The sequence below is a fragment of the Dicentrarchus labrax genome, unplaced genomic scaffold (genome assembly GCF_905237075.1).
Source record: "Dicentrarchus labrax unplaced genomic scaffold, dlabrax2021, whole genome shotgun sequence".
NCBI classification, from domain to species: domain Eukaryota; kingdom Metazoa; phylum Chordata; class Actinopteri; family Moronidae; genus Dicentrarchus; species Dicentrarchus labrax.
In genome coordinates, this window is record NW_026136703.1 from 11407007 (window position 1) to 11423019 (window position 16013).

Sequence of the window (16013 nt, forward strand, 5' to 3'; positions counted from 1 at the left end):
CACCGGGCAGGAGGGAAGGAGATCTAATTAGGAGGCTGCTGGGGCCAATCAGCTTGTTGTATAATCGACTGGCTGAAATGTGTGTTAACTATGCGTGCGTGTGTGTGTGTGTGTGTGTGTGTGTGTGTGTGTGTGTGTGTGTGTGTGTGTGTGTGTGTGTGTGAGGGAGATAATTAGCACAGGGCAAACAGGAAAAACAGTAAACAAGACAAAAATAAGTACAGCTAGCTGCTAGATAGATAGATAGATAGATAGATAGATAGATAGATAGATAGATAGATAGATAGATAGATAGATAGATAGATAGATAGATAGATAGAATGAGAGACAGAAAAAGCAAAAGACAAGTGTGTTAGTGAATAAATGCCAGCTGCCGTGTGGGTTTTACTTCACTCGTAAAATTTAAAGATAACTCTCTAAAAAAGCTCCTATTGCAACCTGTTATTTGAGTCTGCAGCAAACAATGGAGGTTATAAACGTGAAATTGAAACAAGACATGCAAAGAGTAAATCTGGTGACCATTTCTGTATAGAACTGGGCCCCTTAACATGAACAGGATAATGATTAGACTTGGACATAGCAGCCTAGTTTTGCACAGTCTGCATACAAGTTAAAGACAAGAACATCAATGTTGTAACTATTTTTTTGTCAGTATTGAGTTTAAAGAAGTGGCCGTTTATTCATTCACAGCCGGTGTCTTCTATTTATCTTTTAATTATCTGGCAGTTAGGATATCCATTACGGCCGTGGTCAAATAAAAGGAGAAACAGTTCCACCCATAATTAAGGGCTTGTGTCAAAAAGAGAGCCAAGTGCTAAGTGGTGGTAATTTCCATGCGAGGATCTTGCATGAAAAGAAAAGGCACACACCATACGATGAACATGACCATGGGGGCAATAACACCCTAGGAAAACTTTCATTGGGCAATTCCATTTGACAGAATAGTCATTAGTAGCCATTTACTATGTTATTTTTCAGTCTGTGTGCATAAGATTGTAAAGACTCTCTGTCTGCGAAGTTTACTAGCTCCAATATACATAACGCATGTCAGTGTGCTTGTGCTTCAAGGCTTCACAAACATGTATGGCTTTAGCTTGCAAAGAATAAAATTATTGACTTTAGTAGCTGAATGAAAGCATTACATTACATATATTTAAAATGCATATAGGACAATTGTGTTTTTTACTCACGTTTTATGCAACGATTGGTTCCTGGTGCCAAAGCCCAGCCTGAGCAGCACTGCTGACCTCCACAGACATTAGGCCTGAACAAAGGAAGACATGTAGAGACACCAGGGCGAAATGAGACATTGATAATACTGTTTAAAACATACATTAATATAGAGGGCCTCTTCATAATCCATAGAGCAATAACAGTGAAGGTGGACAGCCCTTTGCATGACAAAATTATCTGATTTCGAACGCCGCTTAAGTTTCAGATCATTCTGATGTGGCTTTCCTATTGATATGAACACCTTAGAGATTACGTCATAATTGCATTTTATTTGATAAAAATTTCAGGGCAAGTCTTGAAACTCGAACTGAATGTGGACCCACAAGTCCCTCTTTTTGTTATGTGAGAGTGAAAACAAATACAGTTATCTGAGCCTTGAGAGGATTACGCGAGACACACGGGACATGAAAAGCACCCTGCATCTTTCTATAAATCACTGAGCAAATGAGAGATGACAAGTTTTAAACAGTTATAACTGGTTTCTTTGCACTCTTTAATCCGCACTTGCAGCGCAGGCCAATTTTTTGCAGTGAGATAGATGAAAAGGCACCAGACCGCAAGAACAACTTCAGGTCAACAGTCAACACGCTGGCATGGATCTCTGCCCCATCATCTTTTCACAAAATATTACAGTAAGTGGATGTATGACTCATGGTTATTTGAGAAGATAACGGGAATTGACTCATTGACCTCACTTGGATTGCTCTCATTAGGTACTGCAAGCGTTACTGAGGTGTCACAGGGATAGCATGCAGTTCTTTGGGCCCTCTGGCAGGCTTAGCTTTGTCATAAATCAAACACATCAGGCCAGGCCCGTGCCAAAGACATCAGTCATCACATTGAAATTCCATCAAGGGATATATGTATGTAATGGAGAACTCTATACAACATAATTAGGATTATGCCCCAGGTTAAAATATAGATAACACCATGTTCACACCTACTTATATTTTTATTTAAAACCCCAAACATGAGGCAGTGGAGTATTATTTCACCACTGAGCTATCTGGATCAGTCAAACGTCTGACAGGTGCAGTGAATACAGAAGGGGAGTCATAGTGAGTCAACACGAATGTAAAGGAGACTTAAGTGAACCCAGCACTGCCATTGCCGCGGGGTACAGTAAAAGAGTAAGCTCAGTGGGAACTCCAAGAGGAAATGTGTCATGAAAACACTTTCTCTAACAAGCAGTGTATGATTCATCTCAAGCTAATGAATCAAAGTGTTAAAATCACTGTGCACACTACTTTAAGGTAATGTTCCCACAGAGTTACGTAACACCACCTTTATGCCTCTTTTAAAACTCAAAGAACCCCATTCATTCAACACTGGAATATGTTTTTTTGGCAGTGTCAAGCAAGGCATTCACACTGCGCCGCAATAAAGCATGTTGGATCTAATGCTACAGGCAGCTATTTTCTTTAAGCACTGCTTTAAATAGACACCACCTCAGTTCAACCACGCATAAGTGCGACTGCCTGGCTGATGGATATGTTGAGAAATGTGTTTTTAAAGTGTGATGGATCAGGGCATGTTAATGGTGAACAATAACACATTTATTCGTAGGACAGAGTCGGTAACGTGCAGATATAAGTACTGGAAAACATCTCTGTCCATCATTTATCTTGGTGTTAAATGGTGAGAGTTAGTTTTCAGGGTCCTGCACCACAAAGCCATGTCAACAGGAGAAAGTATCAATAGCTAGCAGGTGGGCAAGGGGAGTAGACGCTGGGCATGAACTTTTGTATAGTCAATTAGTCCTTTTCCTCTTTTTATCATTGTTTAAGGCATGTGTGTACACATTATATGTATGCCTACAGATGGTGAACCAATTGGCTGAATCCTCCTATTGCCTGTGAAGCGTTCGCCATAAATTGGCCACTCAAATAATCCATTTCCCAAAGGCAATAGGCTCTGTCGTGACACACAAAAGAGATATTTTCTTTTATATTTCAGTGTCTGCAACCCAAGGTGAACCATTCAAATCCCCCTCTGATTATTATGTAAACACTCCCCCCTCCTGTGTGTATCATGCTTTGTCCCTATGGAACAAACAGGAATGGATGCACGAGGGTTCATTTAACAAAAAGAAAGGGGCTTTAATATGTAAACAACCCATCGTCCTGTTTGGAGTTCAACAGAGACAAAAAAACACTGCAAACTTGGATTTGCAACACTGAGAGAGGACCATCGGAGAAACAGGTGTTTCTGATCACTAAGCAAAATTGCAAATGTTGCCAAACCCGCCAAGGCTCCGGTTGAGGCACTACAATATATGGCCCCAGGCAACAGCACAAAACAGGGTAACACACATTCAAGTAGTCTGCAGCCTCTCTCCTACTACGATTTAAATATACCGATATGTATAGTAATGGGAGGAAATGGTGATAATGTTGTGTTGCATTAGTCTCAAAGCAGTTCACATGCAGTTCATCCATTCATATACATTTGCTGTTCATTATATAACCTTCCACTATCAGCCCAGTAATCAGCACAGTGTTTAACTTCAGCTATTATTCCATGTCCTGCCATGACCCTGATGACAAAACACATATTACAGGAATTCAGAATTAGTTAGAGTACAGCTCTTTCACCTCCTGGAGGACAGTTCCATGCACTATATCCAAGTATTGATATGGTGCAACGCTTTGTAGTCATTTTCTGTGGGTTGTTATGTTACATCATCTCTTGGTTTTCCTTACAGGAAGAGAGGTTCTGCTTAAGTGGGCCACCACCACTTTACAGTAAACCATGGACTCAAGTACAGTAAAATAGGTCACACAAATTCCTTAAAAAGTACTGCTCATAGCGTGAATGTGAATGGCTTGAACAGCTTGAAAAGGCAAAGTAGAACATTTTATAGTAGACTGTAGAGCACGTGGCTTTCATTCTTACCCAACAAGTCTCCTTGTGCTGGCAGAGCTGGGCTTGCTGCTCTGCCTGCGGTTCACTTTGGTTCTGTGCTGCTGGCCTGACGGGTGCCTGGCGGTGCGCAACGCACCATCCCGCGGCGCAGAGATGAGGTCTTCCCTGGAGGCGCCTGCAGCATTAACCGGTCCTGCTATGGATATATGCCCTTGGGATGATGTGCCCCTGGGCAGGCGGACCGGAGTCTTTGAGTGGCTGGAAGCAGGAGAAGTTTCACCGGAGCGTCTGGAGGATGCGCCGTCCTCTGGTCCCCGTGGCGAGTGACCTTGACTCCTCACCCGGGACTGCTGCTGCTGCTGCTGGTCCCAGTCCGCCCGGGCTGCCCCTGCACCCTCTTTCCTCCCACCTGTTGTGTCCTTTTGGCTGTCACCAATTCGCACCAGTGCAACAGTCAAAACCATTAAAAGAGCAAATCCTGCACGGTCCATTTTGGGCATGCAAAGTTTTGAAACTACCGCGTAAAAGGGCAGATCGCGTTACACTTTAATCGAGAGCCACTAAAATATTAGCAAATGAAAAAAAATCAAAAAAAATCCGCGATTAGGACAAGAGTTCAGCAAGAAGGCATCCTCTCCCAAGAATGAAAAAAGCCTGGATACCTCTTCATAATGCCCAGGTAAGACTTATTACGCAGAATGTCTTCAGGTTGTCAAATCAGCACCTAACTTCAGTCCAAAGTGAGAAACTCTAAGCGTTTCTCCTTCCAGCGCTGACATACAAAAAAAACGTGTTATTTTAAGCAAACATTAATCCATCTGTTTTAGTTTATGTTAAACAAGAAAAGAGGAGTAAAGAGAGCAGCGCGCTGGCTCCAGGGCTGCTGAAGCTGGTCTCCTACTCCAAGTGAGAGAGTTTGAATCGTGCTCCTATGAATATCACCACCTCCTTGGATCTGAAGTCACCGGGAATTTTTGAAGGGATTGCATGCGCATTGCAAGAAGAAACTCCCCCTTGTCGGCTGCATTGTTGCTTCACACACGGCACCGCTCGGTCCATGTGCCCACACGCGCTTTCTCTGCCAAGTTACATCATGTTTCTGTGAGTCTTTTTCTGTGATTCCTTTGAACAAGAGTATTGTAATGGCCATGAATGCAGCTGCGTTAATAGTTAACTTCGATTTGAATTTGATTTGACAGGCTACTACAATATCATAAAAAAAATGGAAACCAGATGTTTTTTCTTTAAGACTCCACAGCCACTGATTGGTGGATTGTTTAAGTTAAAGCAGTCTCTTTTATGATGATTTGAATTCATTGAGTGTAGACTTATTATTTCATCTTATTACAGTTCCACAGCGGCGTGTGAGGCGCTTTCATTTCAATTTAAAATTCTGCAAATTGTTATACATCTAAAACTTGAATCCTGGCAATTTGTAGGTTTAAAGACGTGCTTTGATCCAGTAGTAAAAGGTATGGGAAGCTCACTGTTGAAACTCAGTCTGAAATCTTGGAAAACTGGTCAGGTTATGTAACACATCCCATTCATCTCCCCCTCTCATCCATGCTGCATCATCACTTTCCCTCTGACTGTCTGGAAACAACACATTTCTCTTCTCCCATAAGATCTTAAACAACCCAAAGAGAGTTGGCTCCCTCCTCTCATTCAACCCACAAAGATGCACGCCTGTCTCCCTCATGAGTGGTCCCTGAGCACCATTACCACTCACAGGACTGCCATCCAAAACACACAGTAGCGGAGAGGAAGACCAGTAGTCTGCCCATTCATTCTCCTTCCCACCATAGCAAAGATATACAAACCTCTCAAAAGGGAGTTTTTACCAGGAAAACTTTTTTTAAGTTCCTGAATTAAACACTGAATAGACAGAGGTGTCCTCTTTTCGAATCTCCAAGGAAACATCATGTCTGTGTGGACTTGGGCTGAGCGCCACAGCTGATTACATCTCATCTTGCAACCCATGAGAAATCTAATTAGAGGAGGAGGCTGCATTTGTCTTATGACTGTCCAACGGTCTCACTCCACCCCGAGGCATGTTGCCTGGCTGGTGTCGATGTCATAGATCATGGCCAGTTGACCCCAACATCCTTGAAGGTGACGAGGGCATGCACAGACAAATCTATGAGTGCTCAGTGACCTGAGCGAGGGAGGGAGCAGCTGGCTGCAGCTCAGCTGTTGCTGTTCTATGGTCCCAATCAATGTCTTAATCTGTCTCATGTTAAAAGCCTCATGCTGTATGTATGTAGAGCAGTGGCTGCCAACCTTTTTTTGGCAGATGCACTACTACCACCTGTCATGTTTCAAAATGTGTTCTCTTGAATTGATTTTAACTGCTTGTTAACTATTAATTGGATAAAAGTGGATATTGTTACAATAATAATTTCACCCAGTTCTGCCAATGTGGTCAAGTTAGCATGTTTACTACTACTATTTGGAGTGGCAGAAACTGGACATTTTAATTATTTACCAATTTTGTTTTAACTAGCGACACTATCTTCATATAAGAGAAAAGTGTCTGTATTATTTTATTTCCACCCCATTTATATCAATGAGTCTGTATGATACTGTTATAAAACACCACAAACCACAGCCGCCAAAATGGGTGGCTGTTGTATTAGATTGTATAAGTTTTAACTAGGTTTACTTAATAAACTGACAACTGAGTGTATTTCAACAATTTATCTATTACGTCTTAGTATTTCAACAATTTATTGTCTGTATTCTTTTCAGCTAACTACCCTGCTTACCTTTTACCTGTAGCTAGCCTATCTATTTCCATTATTTATATAATTATATATGAACTCTTTATTAATAACTTGTAGCTGACAATTTTGTTAGTCCATAATTAAGTTATGCATTGATTTTTCACCATTTATCCATTACTTTTAGCTAGCTACTTCACTGCCTATAGCTATTTCAAGCTATTACTTTTAGCTAGCTAACTTTTTCCACTTTTAATCTATAATTAGGCTCCTATTTTTACCCTTTATCCATTACTTTAAGCTAACTACTTAGCTAACTACTGCTTTTAGCCAATTACTTCCAGGGCTTTATACTTTTAGTTATTTTCAATGTTTATTCATTACCATCGCTAAGCTAACAGATTAGACCTCTCTGCTCATTCAAACACAGCACATACTGTTCAGGCGGTAAAGCTGATTTACTATGTGGATGTATTTTTAAATTTGTTAGGTGAGCAGTTCGACAATCTTTCACGTAGCCCCTGGCAACTGCAGAAGTACCCCCCGGGGGGCACAAGTACCCCTGGTTGGGAATCACTGAAGATCTGTGGAGCAGCTATATAGCCATGTTACAAAAGTGGGCCTTAATGTGGCCCAATTTGATACAATTTGCAGCATCTGGAGGAACTCTAGAATAAATACCAGGAGGATGTCTCTGGCGATGGCCGACGCTTCTACACAAAGAGTCCTTTGAAAACTCTGGCATGACAACCAAGCCACTCCTATCATCTTTCAAACGCAGAGCAGAAATATAACTGCATTACACTGCACAGTTTCTTACAAAGCACAGGGTCATAGCAACAATAACAATGACCAAGTCTTGCAATTACACTGATGCAAACAACTTGTGTGTGTGTTTGACAAACAGAGCTCAAGGTGGATTTGGTTTGTCCCCAAACTATTAAGTGCTTTTAATTGCTCCATTTCCTAGATGGTTTTTTGTGTATAACTGCGTGGCAGATGTTTTGAAGCTACCAAACACATGTGATGCTTTCTAATGAATTCTATCAATGGGAGCAAACTCTAGATGTTTACTTGTTAGCATGGACATCTCAAGCGAGACACATTTACATCCATTTAAATGGAAATAACTTCCTCATCCCTGTTGAGCGAGTGAAGGGTCAGAGTTCAAGTGTACCCATTAGAAAGCCAAACAGTATCATTACACCCAGAATGTAGGGCCCTCATTATAAGCAAGTATCAACAGTGTATTCTTAGCCTCGCCTACAGAATTTTAAGTGATCCATGTGAATCGGTCTCTGTGATTGCTTTCAATGGAGAACACCAACAAGGAACGTCAATCTCTTCGTTAGCTACCTTTTGCTATTTGTATCAAAGCCCTCAGCTCTCCCTCCTCTTTGCCCAGGAGCCAACATAATACTGACATTGTTCGGACTGGGCAGCAGTGAGGACCTGGGGGAAAACGTGGAAAAAGGGAGGTTCGTTTGGCAGAGAACCGCTACGTAAAAGCTGAAATTATGTGCTTTATTAATGTAGTTTTTTTTCATTGAACATGACAGCTTTTCCTTGGAAGGAATATTACAGAAGACCTCCATCGTGCTTCGTACCAGACTGAGCGGTGTACATTAAACAGGCATTCACGCAACAAGAGGAAACAGTTGAAGATAGAGCAGGATAAATGTAATGTGCTTAGGCCAAGGACTACAGGGTCTTTCCCAGCTTTTATGAATGAGGTGCTGTCAGCTGGGTAATAGAAGTAGGTCACATGGGCGTTATTTAAGACAGGCACTTCCACTTCGCCTTTCATGATATTCATACTTTTTTAAGGGTATTATGAGTGCTGGCTTGAAAAAAATACACGTACAAAGTACATTTGTACCTTGCATTGTTATACATTAATGGAGACAAAGGGGAAATCTATCAACTTCCTCTACACTTTCAAACAATGGAGCGATCCAGCCACATGTTAAAGTTAGACAGACTTTAGTACCATTGGCTATGTTTCTGATGCATGTCATAGCACTGGCAACGCATCCACCCTGCATTACTTCACGGCTGAATGATCGGCCCATTCATTTATGGGTGTGAGTTGTTAAGTTAACAAAGGCTTTAAGCTGCCTGGGATGTCGGTGCAAAAAAGAAATCGGCAAGAAAACTGTAACAAAGATTAGATGAAGAACTTCCCTTTTACAAATTACCCTTTTACCTCCACTGAAAAGCTTGACTAGAGGACAAGCGGTTTTGGCTTTGAAACAGAAATCATTAGACATCATACATTACAGCACAGTCTGTGATATGGATGAACTCGTAGCAGTAGGACAACCAAAGTGGGTGCCAACTGCATCATATTAAGTCAGACCTGAGCTCAGAGGTTGAAGACACAAAAAAGACTAAATTCATCTTCCCGTATATTAGGTTTGGTCGATCTACTATATTAGTCAGTAATTTTATCAGTGTGGTTCTGTGAAGTGTAAGATACATCTGAAAGCATAGTTTTCTGCCTAAATTGATGGGGGCGAAATGTGTTATGGGCAGAGCTTAGAAGTTTCCTTGTCTTGTTCCTGATGTTTCGGGTAAGTCAGCAGTGGCTCAGAGGACAGATTTGTGTGTTTTCTGCTGGTGTTATAAACTGTGTAGTGGACAAAGGCAAAGGCAACCACTCTAGTTATCCTGTGGCACATGAACCCCCACAGAGCTGGCGCCCTGAATAGCTCTGCTCCCTGAATATTTGAGTGGACGTTGGTTCCTTAGATAGGAATTTCTAAAAAGATAGACAGAGAGGCAGATGCTGCCCTCCTGTTTCCATCTAGGGGCTAAATATGCAAAACGTAAAACAGTTCTCTGATTGGTTACGTTGTATCAGGCTCAGTTAGCTTACAGAACCATCTCTGCTATTTGGAATGTGACCCAGGAAGCTGTGTTACATTATAAGAGAAAGAAATATGATCAGGACTGCCCATTTCTCTCCCCCATTTTACTGAAAGTGAAATTTGTTGGACCAAGTAAGGTGGTTCAGACAGAAACACGGAAAGGGGAAGATTCCTGTGGATTTATTTCAATTTAGGGGTCTAATTTATCACAATAAAATTGTTTTATTAATGGGAGCCTTGGTGGGCTTTTGAAATACACACTGTCTAATGTGTTCAACTCTGGTCAGTTAGGAAATCTACTGCTCAATTCTGTAAATGTTTTCTAAATCCTCTACTTCAGCCTTGAATTTTGTGGTGTAGTCCTTCTGTCTCTTGAAGTTTGATTTAAAAGTTTCTCCTATGAACAATACACAGAATGATGTCACACTACTGCATGATAAATGCCACTGGAGCCGAGTCAAAGGGTGGATCATGCTGGCAGCCAATTAAGTCAAATAAGAACTTGCCATAACTTTCCAGACAACATACATTTTCCAGAGATGTGGGACCTTCTAGTTGTTAGCCAGATGTAGCCTAAAACATTCAAAATCACATGAAATCAATCACGGCATAAATCAATACTGGCAGCAGTGTCCAATAATAAGTGTGGGGTGGAGATGGTGCCCTCTGTGACACGCATTCTTGTAAATTCTGAGTGTTTAGTCATCATGTTTTCTTTGGCACTTGGAATAATTGACAAAGGAAAAAGCAGCGGGAGGGGTTAATGTGTGCGATAGATCATCCTGGCTTTTCACTAGGAGCTTTCCTCCTCCTTCTTCCCATTTTTCTCTCTCCTCCCTTTCAATTTTCCTGGCCCCTCACCCTCAATTCAGAGTGCCTCTCTAGCTTTTGGCCCGGGCTCCCGTGGGCTCTCCTCCTTTTTGGTCCTCCTGGCTGTGACCTGGCCACAAAGGCCCGCTGGACCTGCTCAGCTGTTATTTGTCCTGAAGGGGTGATAGATGGCTGCGCGCCTCACAGCTTCAGTCTCTGTTCACGTTGTTTCACGGTGTCTCCACAGACCGACCATGGAAAATCAAGGTCAAGCATTTTCCACATTAGCAGCTTTACCAGGAGGATAGAAATGGATATCGGCTCCAATTCCCCTGCAACCCCCCCGCCGCCCCGCCACCACCACCACCACAGGAGAAAAACACAGCTCCACACACTTATCTCCCAAAAGTACTAACTGATGGCTCTATTCAACACAGTTTCATAACAGACAACATGAATGATGCAGAGGCAATATTAGATGGGGTATTTTAAAAATTGGGGCAAAGGTGAGACTGGCACCTCTGACTTCATGCCAACTGTCTGGCACCGAACTGCCAATGACTTTCCGGTAGTTAACCATCTAAATGCGGTGTGGGTAATTTTCAGACGTGCAACTGATGCAGTAAAGAGCAAAAAGATTTACTGAAGTCTCTCTGGTCACATTGTAAAGCAAATTCCCACTTTTTTTTTCATCAAGTTGACAGGCTACATTGGATCTGTTTCCTCTTTTTAAAACTTTAATGAGTGTCATGCAGATCTTATAAAGGTGTTTTTATTTTTGAACCAGGACCTGTAAAATACTGTTCACACTTGCACAGAATGCATGATATTCTTCTCACCTAACTCCTTAATTGCCTCCAGAAGGTCACTCCTTTTTCAACACATTTTCAACCAAGCTATGAACAAAATCATGTTGATCATGCTGAAAGTAAAACATGTATTTCAAATACTCAAAATATTTCCCTCGCAATCTTGCTCTGTAATTCACTCTTGGAAGCTTGTGTAAGTGAATGTTTTGAATGTTCTTGCTTGTCTAGAGTCTAGACCAACAAAATCACATTAGGGTTTCTAGAACAAACAGTTGGGGCACAGAAACTGTGATTGTCTGACACTGAAAAGCATTTTGGTTTTTTTTGTTTTTTTCATTTTACCCAGAAGCCGCCCACTCAACAGTCTGACCGCAGGCAGGATAAAGGAAAGCTTTACCAAATTGTCATTTGTTTTGATATTAGACTGCAGCCTGTTGAGTAATGCAGGTTAAGGTCTGTTTACCCTCACTGCTGGGAATGGATGATGCATAAGCCACATTTGCTGGTTGACTCACTGATGACACGGCCTTCCAACCGTCGACACAACAGCACATCAATTTGCTATGGTGCCGTAAGTTTGGGCCAAACTAATTTCCTAGCTAGTGTTTTCAAGCAGTATTCTCCCTCCCATATGTAGCAGTTTCATGTTACGTTCATGTTTGATGGCTGCTGGTCCCTCATGCATGGTTAGCTGTGAGCAGAGAATCATGTGCTTTCTCTTCAGCAACAGTTAGGTGAATGAAAATCTTCTTCACTGGCCTCAATTAACAGTGAAGGTCGAGCGCCAGAAAGTTATGATGCGATTTAACCCCCCGCATGAGGTCAATTTGACCTGAATAGCTTCCTATTAAGCATGATAAATTTGTTATTTTTCAATCCATTAAACATTTTCCCCATAGTCCATTTAGTCAGAACAAACCATTGGCCTGCTGTAACCTATGTTCCGTTTACCACAAGCACGCTTCAAGGAAAAAGGGGATGACACAACAATTAGCCGGGATGACTTCAAAGTGTTTTCTGCCACAGGCTTTCGCTAATTATGAGTCACTAGTGTTGGGTTGGGATCCCCCCAGCGCAAGGGTCAATAGGGTTAACATCAACAGCAGCATATAACAAAGACTAAACTTCAGTCCAGCCTGTACGACGGCCATCAATGAAACCTTGTTATGACCATGGGATCCATGGGACAGGGCTAAAGGGGGAAGAATAGGCGTGTGAGGCGCAGGGAGGAAGACTCTCTGAGTGCGCTGACCTGTCTGCAAGAGCCCCCCGGGCAGACAGACACCGAGGCCTCCGACAGATGTTCGGGAAAACTGGCCCATTCATCATGGCACTTTTGTGGAATCTCTTTGAACTGCTTTATTATTTTGTGTCAAACTCGTCTTACGCAGCACCACAGAAGTTCAGTGAAATAGATGGATTCTAGATAGATAGATAGATAGATAGATAGATAGATAGATAGATAGATAGATAGATAGATACAAACATACAGACATACAGACATAAAGACATAGACAGATAGATAAGATTATTCAGAATGGGATTTCCATGTCTGTTAAGTAGGCCTTAGTTCCTGGATGTCTTCCGTCACTGCCCAACTCGTAAATCACACCCCTGAGGGAGCTGTTGGGCTGGACGTGTTATTGTGCAACACGGTCTACAAGCCCACACCACACTCAACTTTCTCCAGTGTTCACATATACACACACATACACACACAAACATAAATTGGCATGTTCACAATGGAGTGTGAAGTCATGGCATGGTTGCAGGGTCTCACTCAGCCCATGTGGAACTGCCTTTTCCTCCCACTCTCCCATGTCGCAGCAATGGGGTTTAAATCACCCCAAGGCAAAGATGACAAAATGACAACGACAAAATTATAAACAAAAAACTATCGCAGAGCCAATGAAACTGCTCTCCCTATCAGCTTGCAAAATTAATCTCCCCAAAAATAAAATACAGAGGAAGAACCACAGAATTAATTCTGTGGACTGTCCTTTGTTAACATTCCAGTTCACTGTAATGTAAAAGTGTTTATATGACTCTACCCCAGCCTGCTGGTACAGCTGAGTTTTATACTCGAGTGCTCCGTAGGGAGCAGGAAGAGAGGCCCCGTGTGTCCTGAGCCCCGTCTCCTGAGCAGCACTAAGCACTCAGCAGGCTTCAAGGGCGAATGTTCATTAGGGAGCCAAGTTTTAATAAGCCCGCAGACAGACATGCTGCTAAACAGCCTCAAGTGCCAGAAGAGGTGAGTTTACTTATCCTGCTGATCCTCGTGACTTCACATGGCATCATGAGTAACGCATTTACATAGATGACCCAACGGTCACCTACTGCACATCATTTACCATCAGGCCGAGGAGTTAAGTATGTGAAATGCATTAAATACTTAGTTTGTGTAATTGATGATTGATGCAGTTGAATTGAGATTGATGGGTCAAGCAATGTATATTATATTTCAACCTTTATTTATCTAGCAAGACTTGACTGAATGTGTGCAGTATGTGCTTCACACTCACACAGCTGTGCACATTCACACCAGCTCAGCGCAACGACAGTTTAGGTTAGGGCTAAATGCCTTGCCAATTGGCATCTAAGTGAGTGAAACGCGTTCATCATTGACTTGCCCAATATGATTTCTCAGCAGGTCATAGGATGTAGACCTCTCTCTGCCATCAGGCTCTTATTTTCTCATCAGCGGTGGAAGAAGTATTCAGTATTTTGTTACCAGTAAAAGTCTGGCATTTAAGATTTGACGAAAGCACGAAAGTGTATTGACCAAATGTATTTAAAGTATAAAGTAAAAGTATATGTAGCAGAATGGTTCATATGATCATTTTATTACTATTACTGGTACATTAACATGCAAGCAGCATTTTAATGTTGTAGCTGGGCTGCCTTCCCAAGTGTTAACATGACAAGTTGATGTATTATAGACAGTCTGTGTGCTAAACTAAGCTAAACTGCTGCTGGCTGAAGCTTCATTTTAACATACAAACATGATGAGTGGCATCAGTCTTGTCATCTAACTCTTGGCAAGACTGAATACTTCCCAAAATGCTGAACTATTTCTTGAATCTGAAAATTAACTAGTAGCTACTTGAGTAGACTTTGCTACATTCCACCACCGTTTCTCATATACCAAACTACAACTGTATCATATCTATTATCAAATTAACTACAAGAGACACATTTTTATTTAAACAAATGAAACTTCACAATCCAAAGATAAGAGCGTTTCCACTGTGGGAGCTTTGAGTTGTTTTCTATGACAAATGATAACCTGCGAGACACCAGCAATATATAATGTAACATGAAACATGAAAACACAAGAACAAATCAAGGTTGTACTCCATCACTCTGTCATTATGGAGTGAATTTAGTATGATAACTGATCTGGTATTGTTTCTGTAATCTCAAAGTGTTCTCTGAACACCCAGTTTCCTTTCTTCATGGATAGTGTTGGCACAGTCCAGACCAGTGTTTATCCAAGGAAGAGGTAAATTACTTAATGAATAAAAATAGTATGACAGTATGAGTAGAAAAGTACACGATGACAGACATGACATGATTATCAAGAGCTGTTAACAAAACAATATCACCATCAAATTGTCCTTCAACTGTTTCTACTTAAATGTGTTGGCCCCCGAGATAAGATAACCTAGAGGAATCAATCACAGCGTTTGTATATTAAGACTTGCATGACAGACTTTAATATAAGTCCATTCTGTGTGGGATGTTTAGATAGATTTCAAAGCAAATTTTGGCTTAAAATCTTGCACATTTTGTTCTGTACCAGTTTTATTGTTTGGAAATTGTCTAAGGCTGCAGGGGATTTCATAAGGAGTAAATGAGGAATGGAATGGAAGGGTGTAGTTGATTTCATAAACAACCCAGTCTCTGTTTGTTGTTTGTAGATTGATCCAGAATATTTTAAGCCTCCCCCTGAAAATAAACAGATTCTGTGGCGTTCTAACAAAACAACACTCTGATATTATCTACCAAAGGCCTGGCTAGTATTAGCTGCTCTGATGGTCAAATTCCTGTTAGTCCTACTACTGTTTCCCACCACCTTATTGTTTTCCTCTCACCAGTTGATAGTGTGTGATGAGAAGTTTGGTAATCATTGGCCGCAAGTGCTTGCAGAGGACCCAACCATCTGTCCACCATTTAGCATAAAGAATGATTCCATATTTGCAGCGAGGAGTCGGATCTACTTATTAGATCACTGCGTCATCCCTTATGATGATGGATAGTGTCGGGTAGGGTCACTCTTTTATTGGTGAATTGATCAAAAAATGTACTCAGTGTGTGTCTGAGGCCAAGCCACATCTGGAGGCAACCTGGGGGCTGTTAATCACAAACCTAAACAGAAAATAGCTCAATCTCCTTGTCACAAACACCCAGGAACTCCTTTAGTTGCATAGCAGCCTTTATTATGTCATTTTCATACTTAACAGCAGAAAATGGAAGGTTTTAATATTTATGTGGTAATAAATACAGGGTGTCTGTGAATTTTGACAAAGTGTTACATACTGTATTTACTTGGAAGTTTATTTCCATGCAAAACCTCCTTGAAGAAGTCTTTCTGGGCAATGTAATGTTTACTTTGCCACAAAAATCTTGCTGTTGCATTCTGTAATGAGAGAAACAAGATCACACATTAATTCAGTGGATGGAAAATATCTCAACCGCAGTCCACG

At 41.4% G+C, this 16013-nt stretch overlaps 1 protein-coding gene across 4 annotated transcripts in view; it reads right to left on the minus strand.

Annotated features, from left to right (window-relative positions):
- Positions 1-5162, minus strand: part of LOC127361493 (latent-transforming growth factor beta-binding protein 2) — an 81555-nt gene extending 76393 nt beyond the window's left edge. For 2 of the 4 annotated variants that reach the window (XM_051396169.1, XM_051396168.1), the window contains exons 1-2: positions 4129-5162; positions 1191-1264 (exon numbers count right to left, since the gene is read on the minus strand). In XM_051396169.1, the coding sequence (XP_051252129.1) occupies positions 1191-1264; positions 4129-4598 (544 nt within the window). In that variant the 5' untranslated portion in view covers positions 4599-5162. The remainder of the gene's footprint in view (positions 1-1190; positions 1265-4128) is intronic. The other 2 variants (XM_051396167.1, XM_051396166.1) reach the window with 2 other exon arrangements.
- Between the last annotated feature and the right edge of the window lie 10851 nt (positions 5163-16013).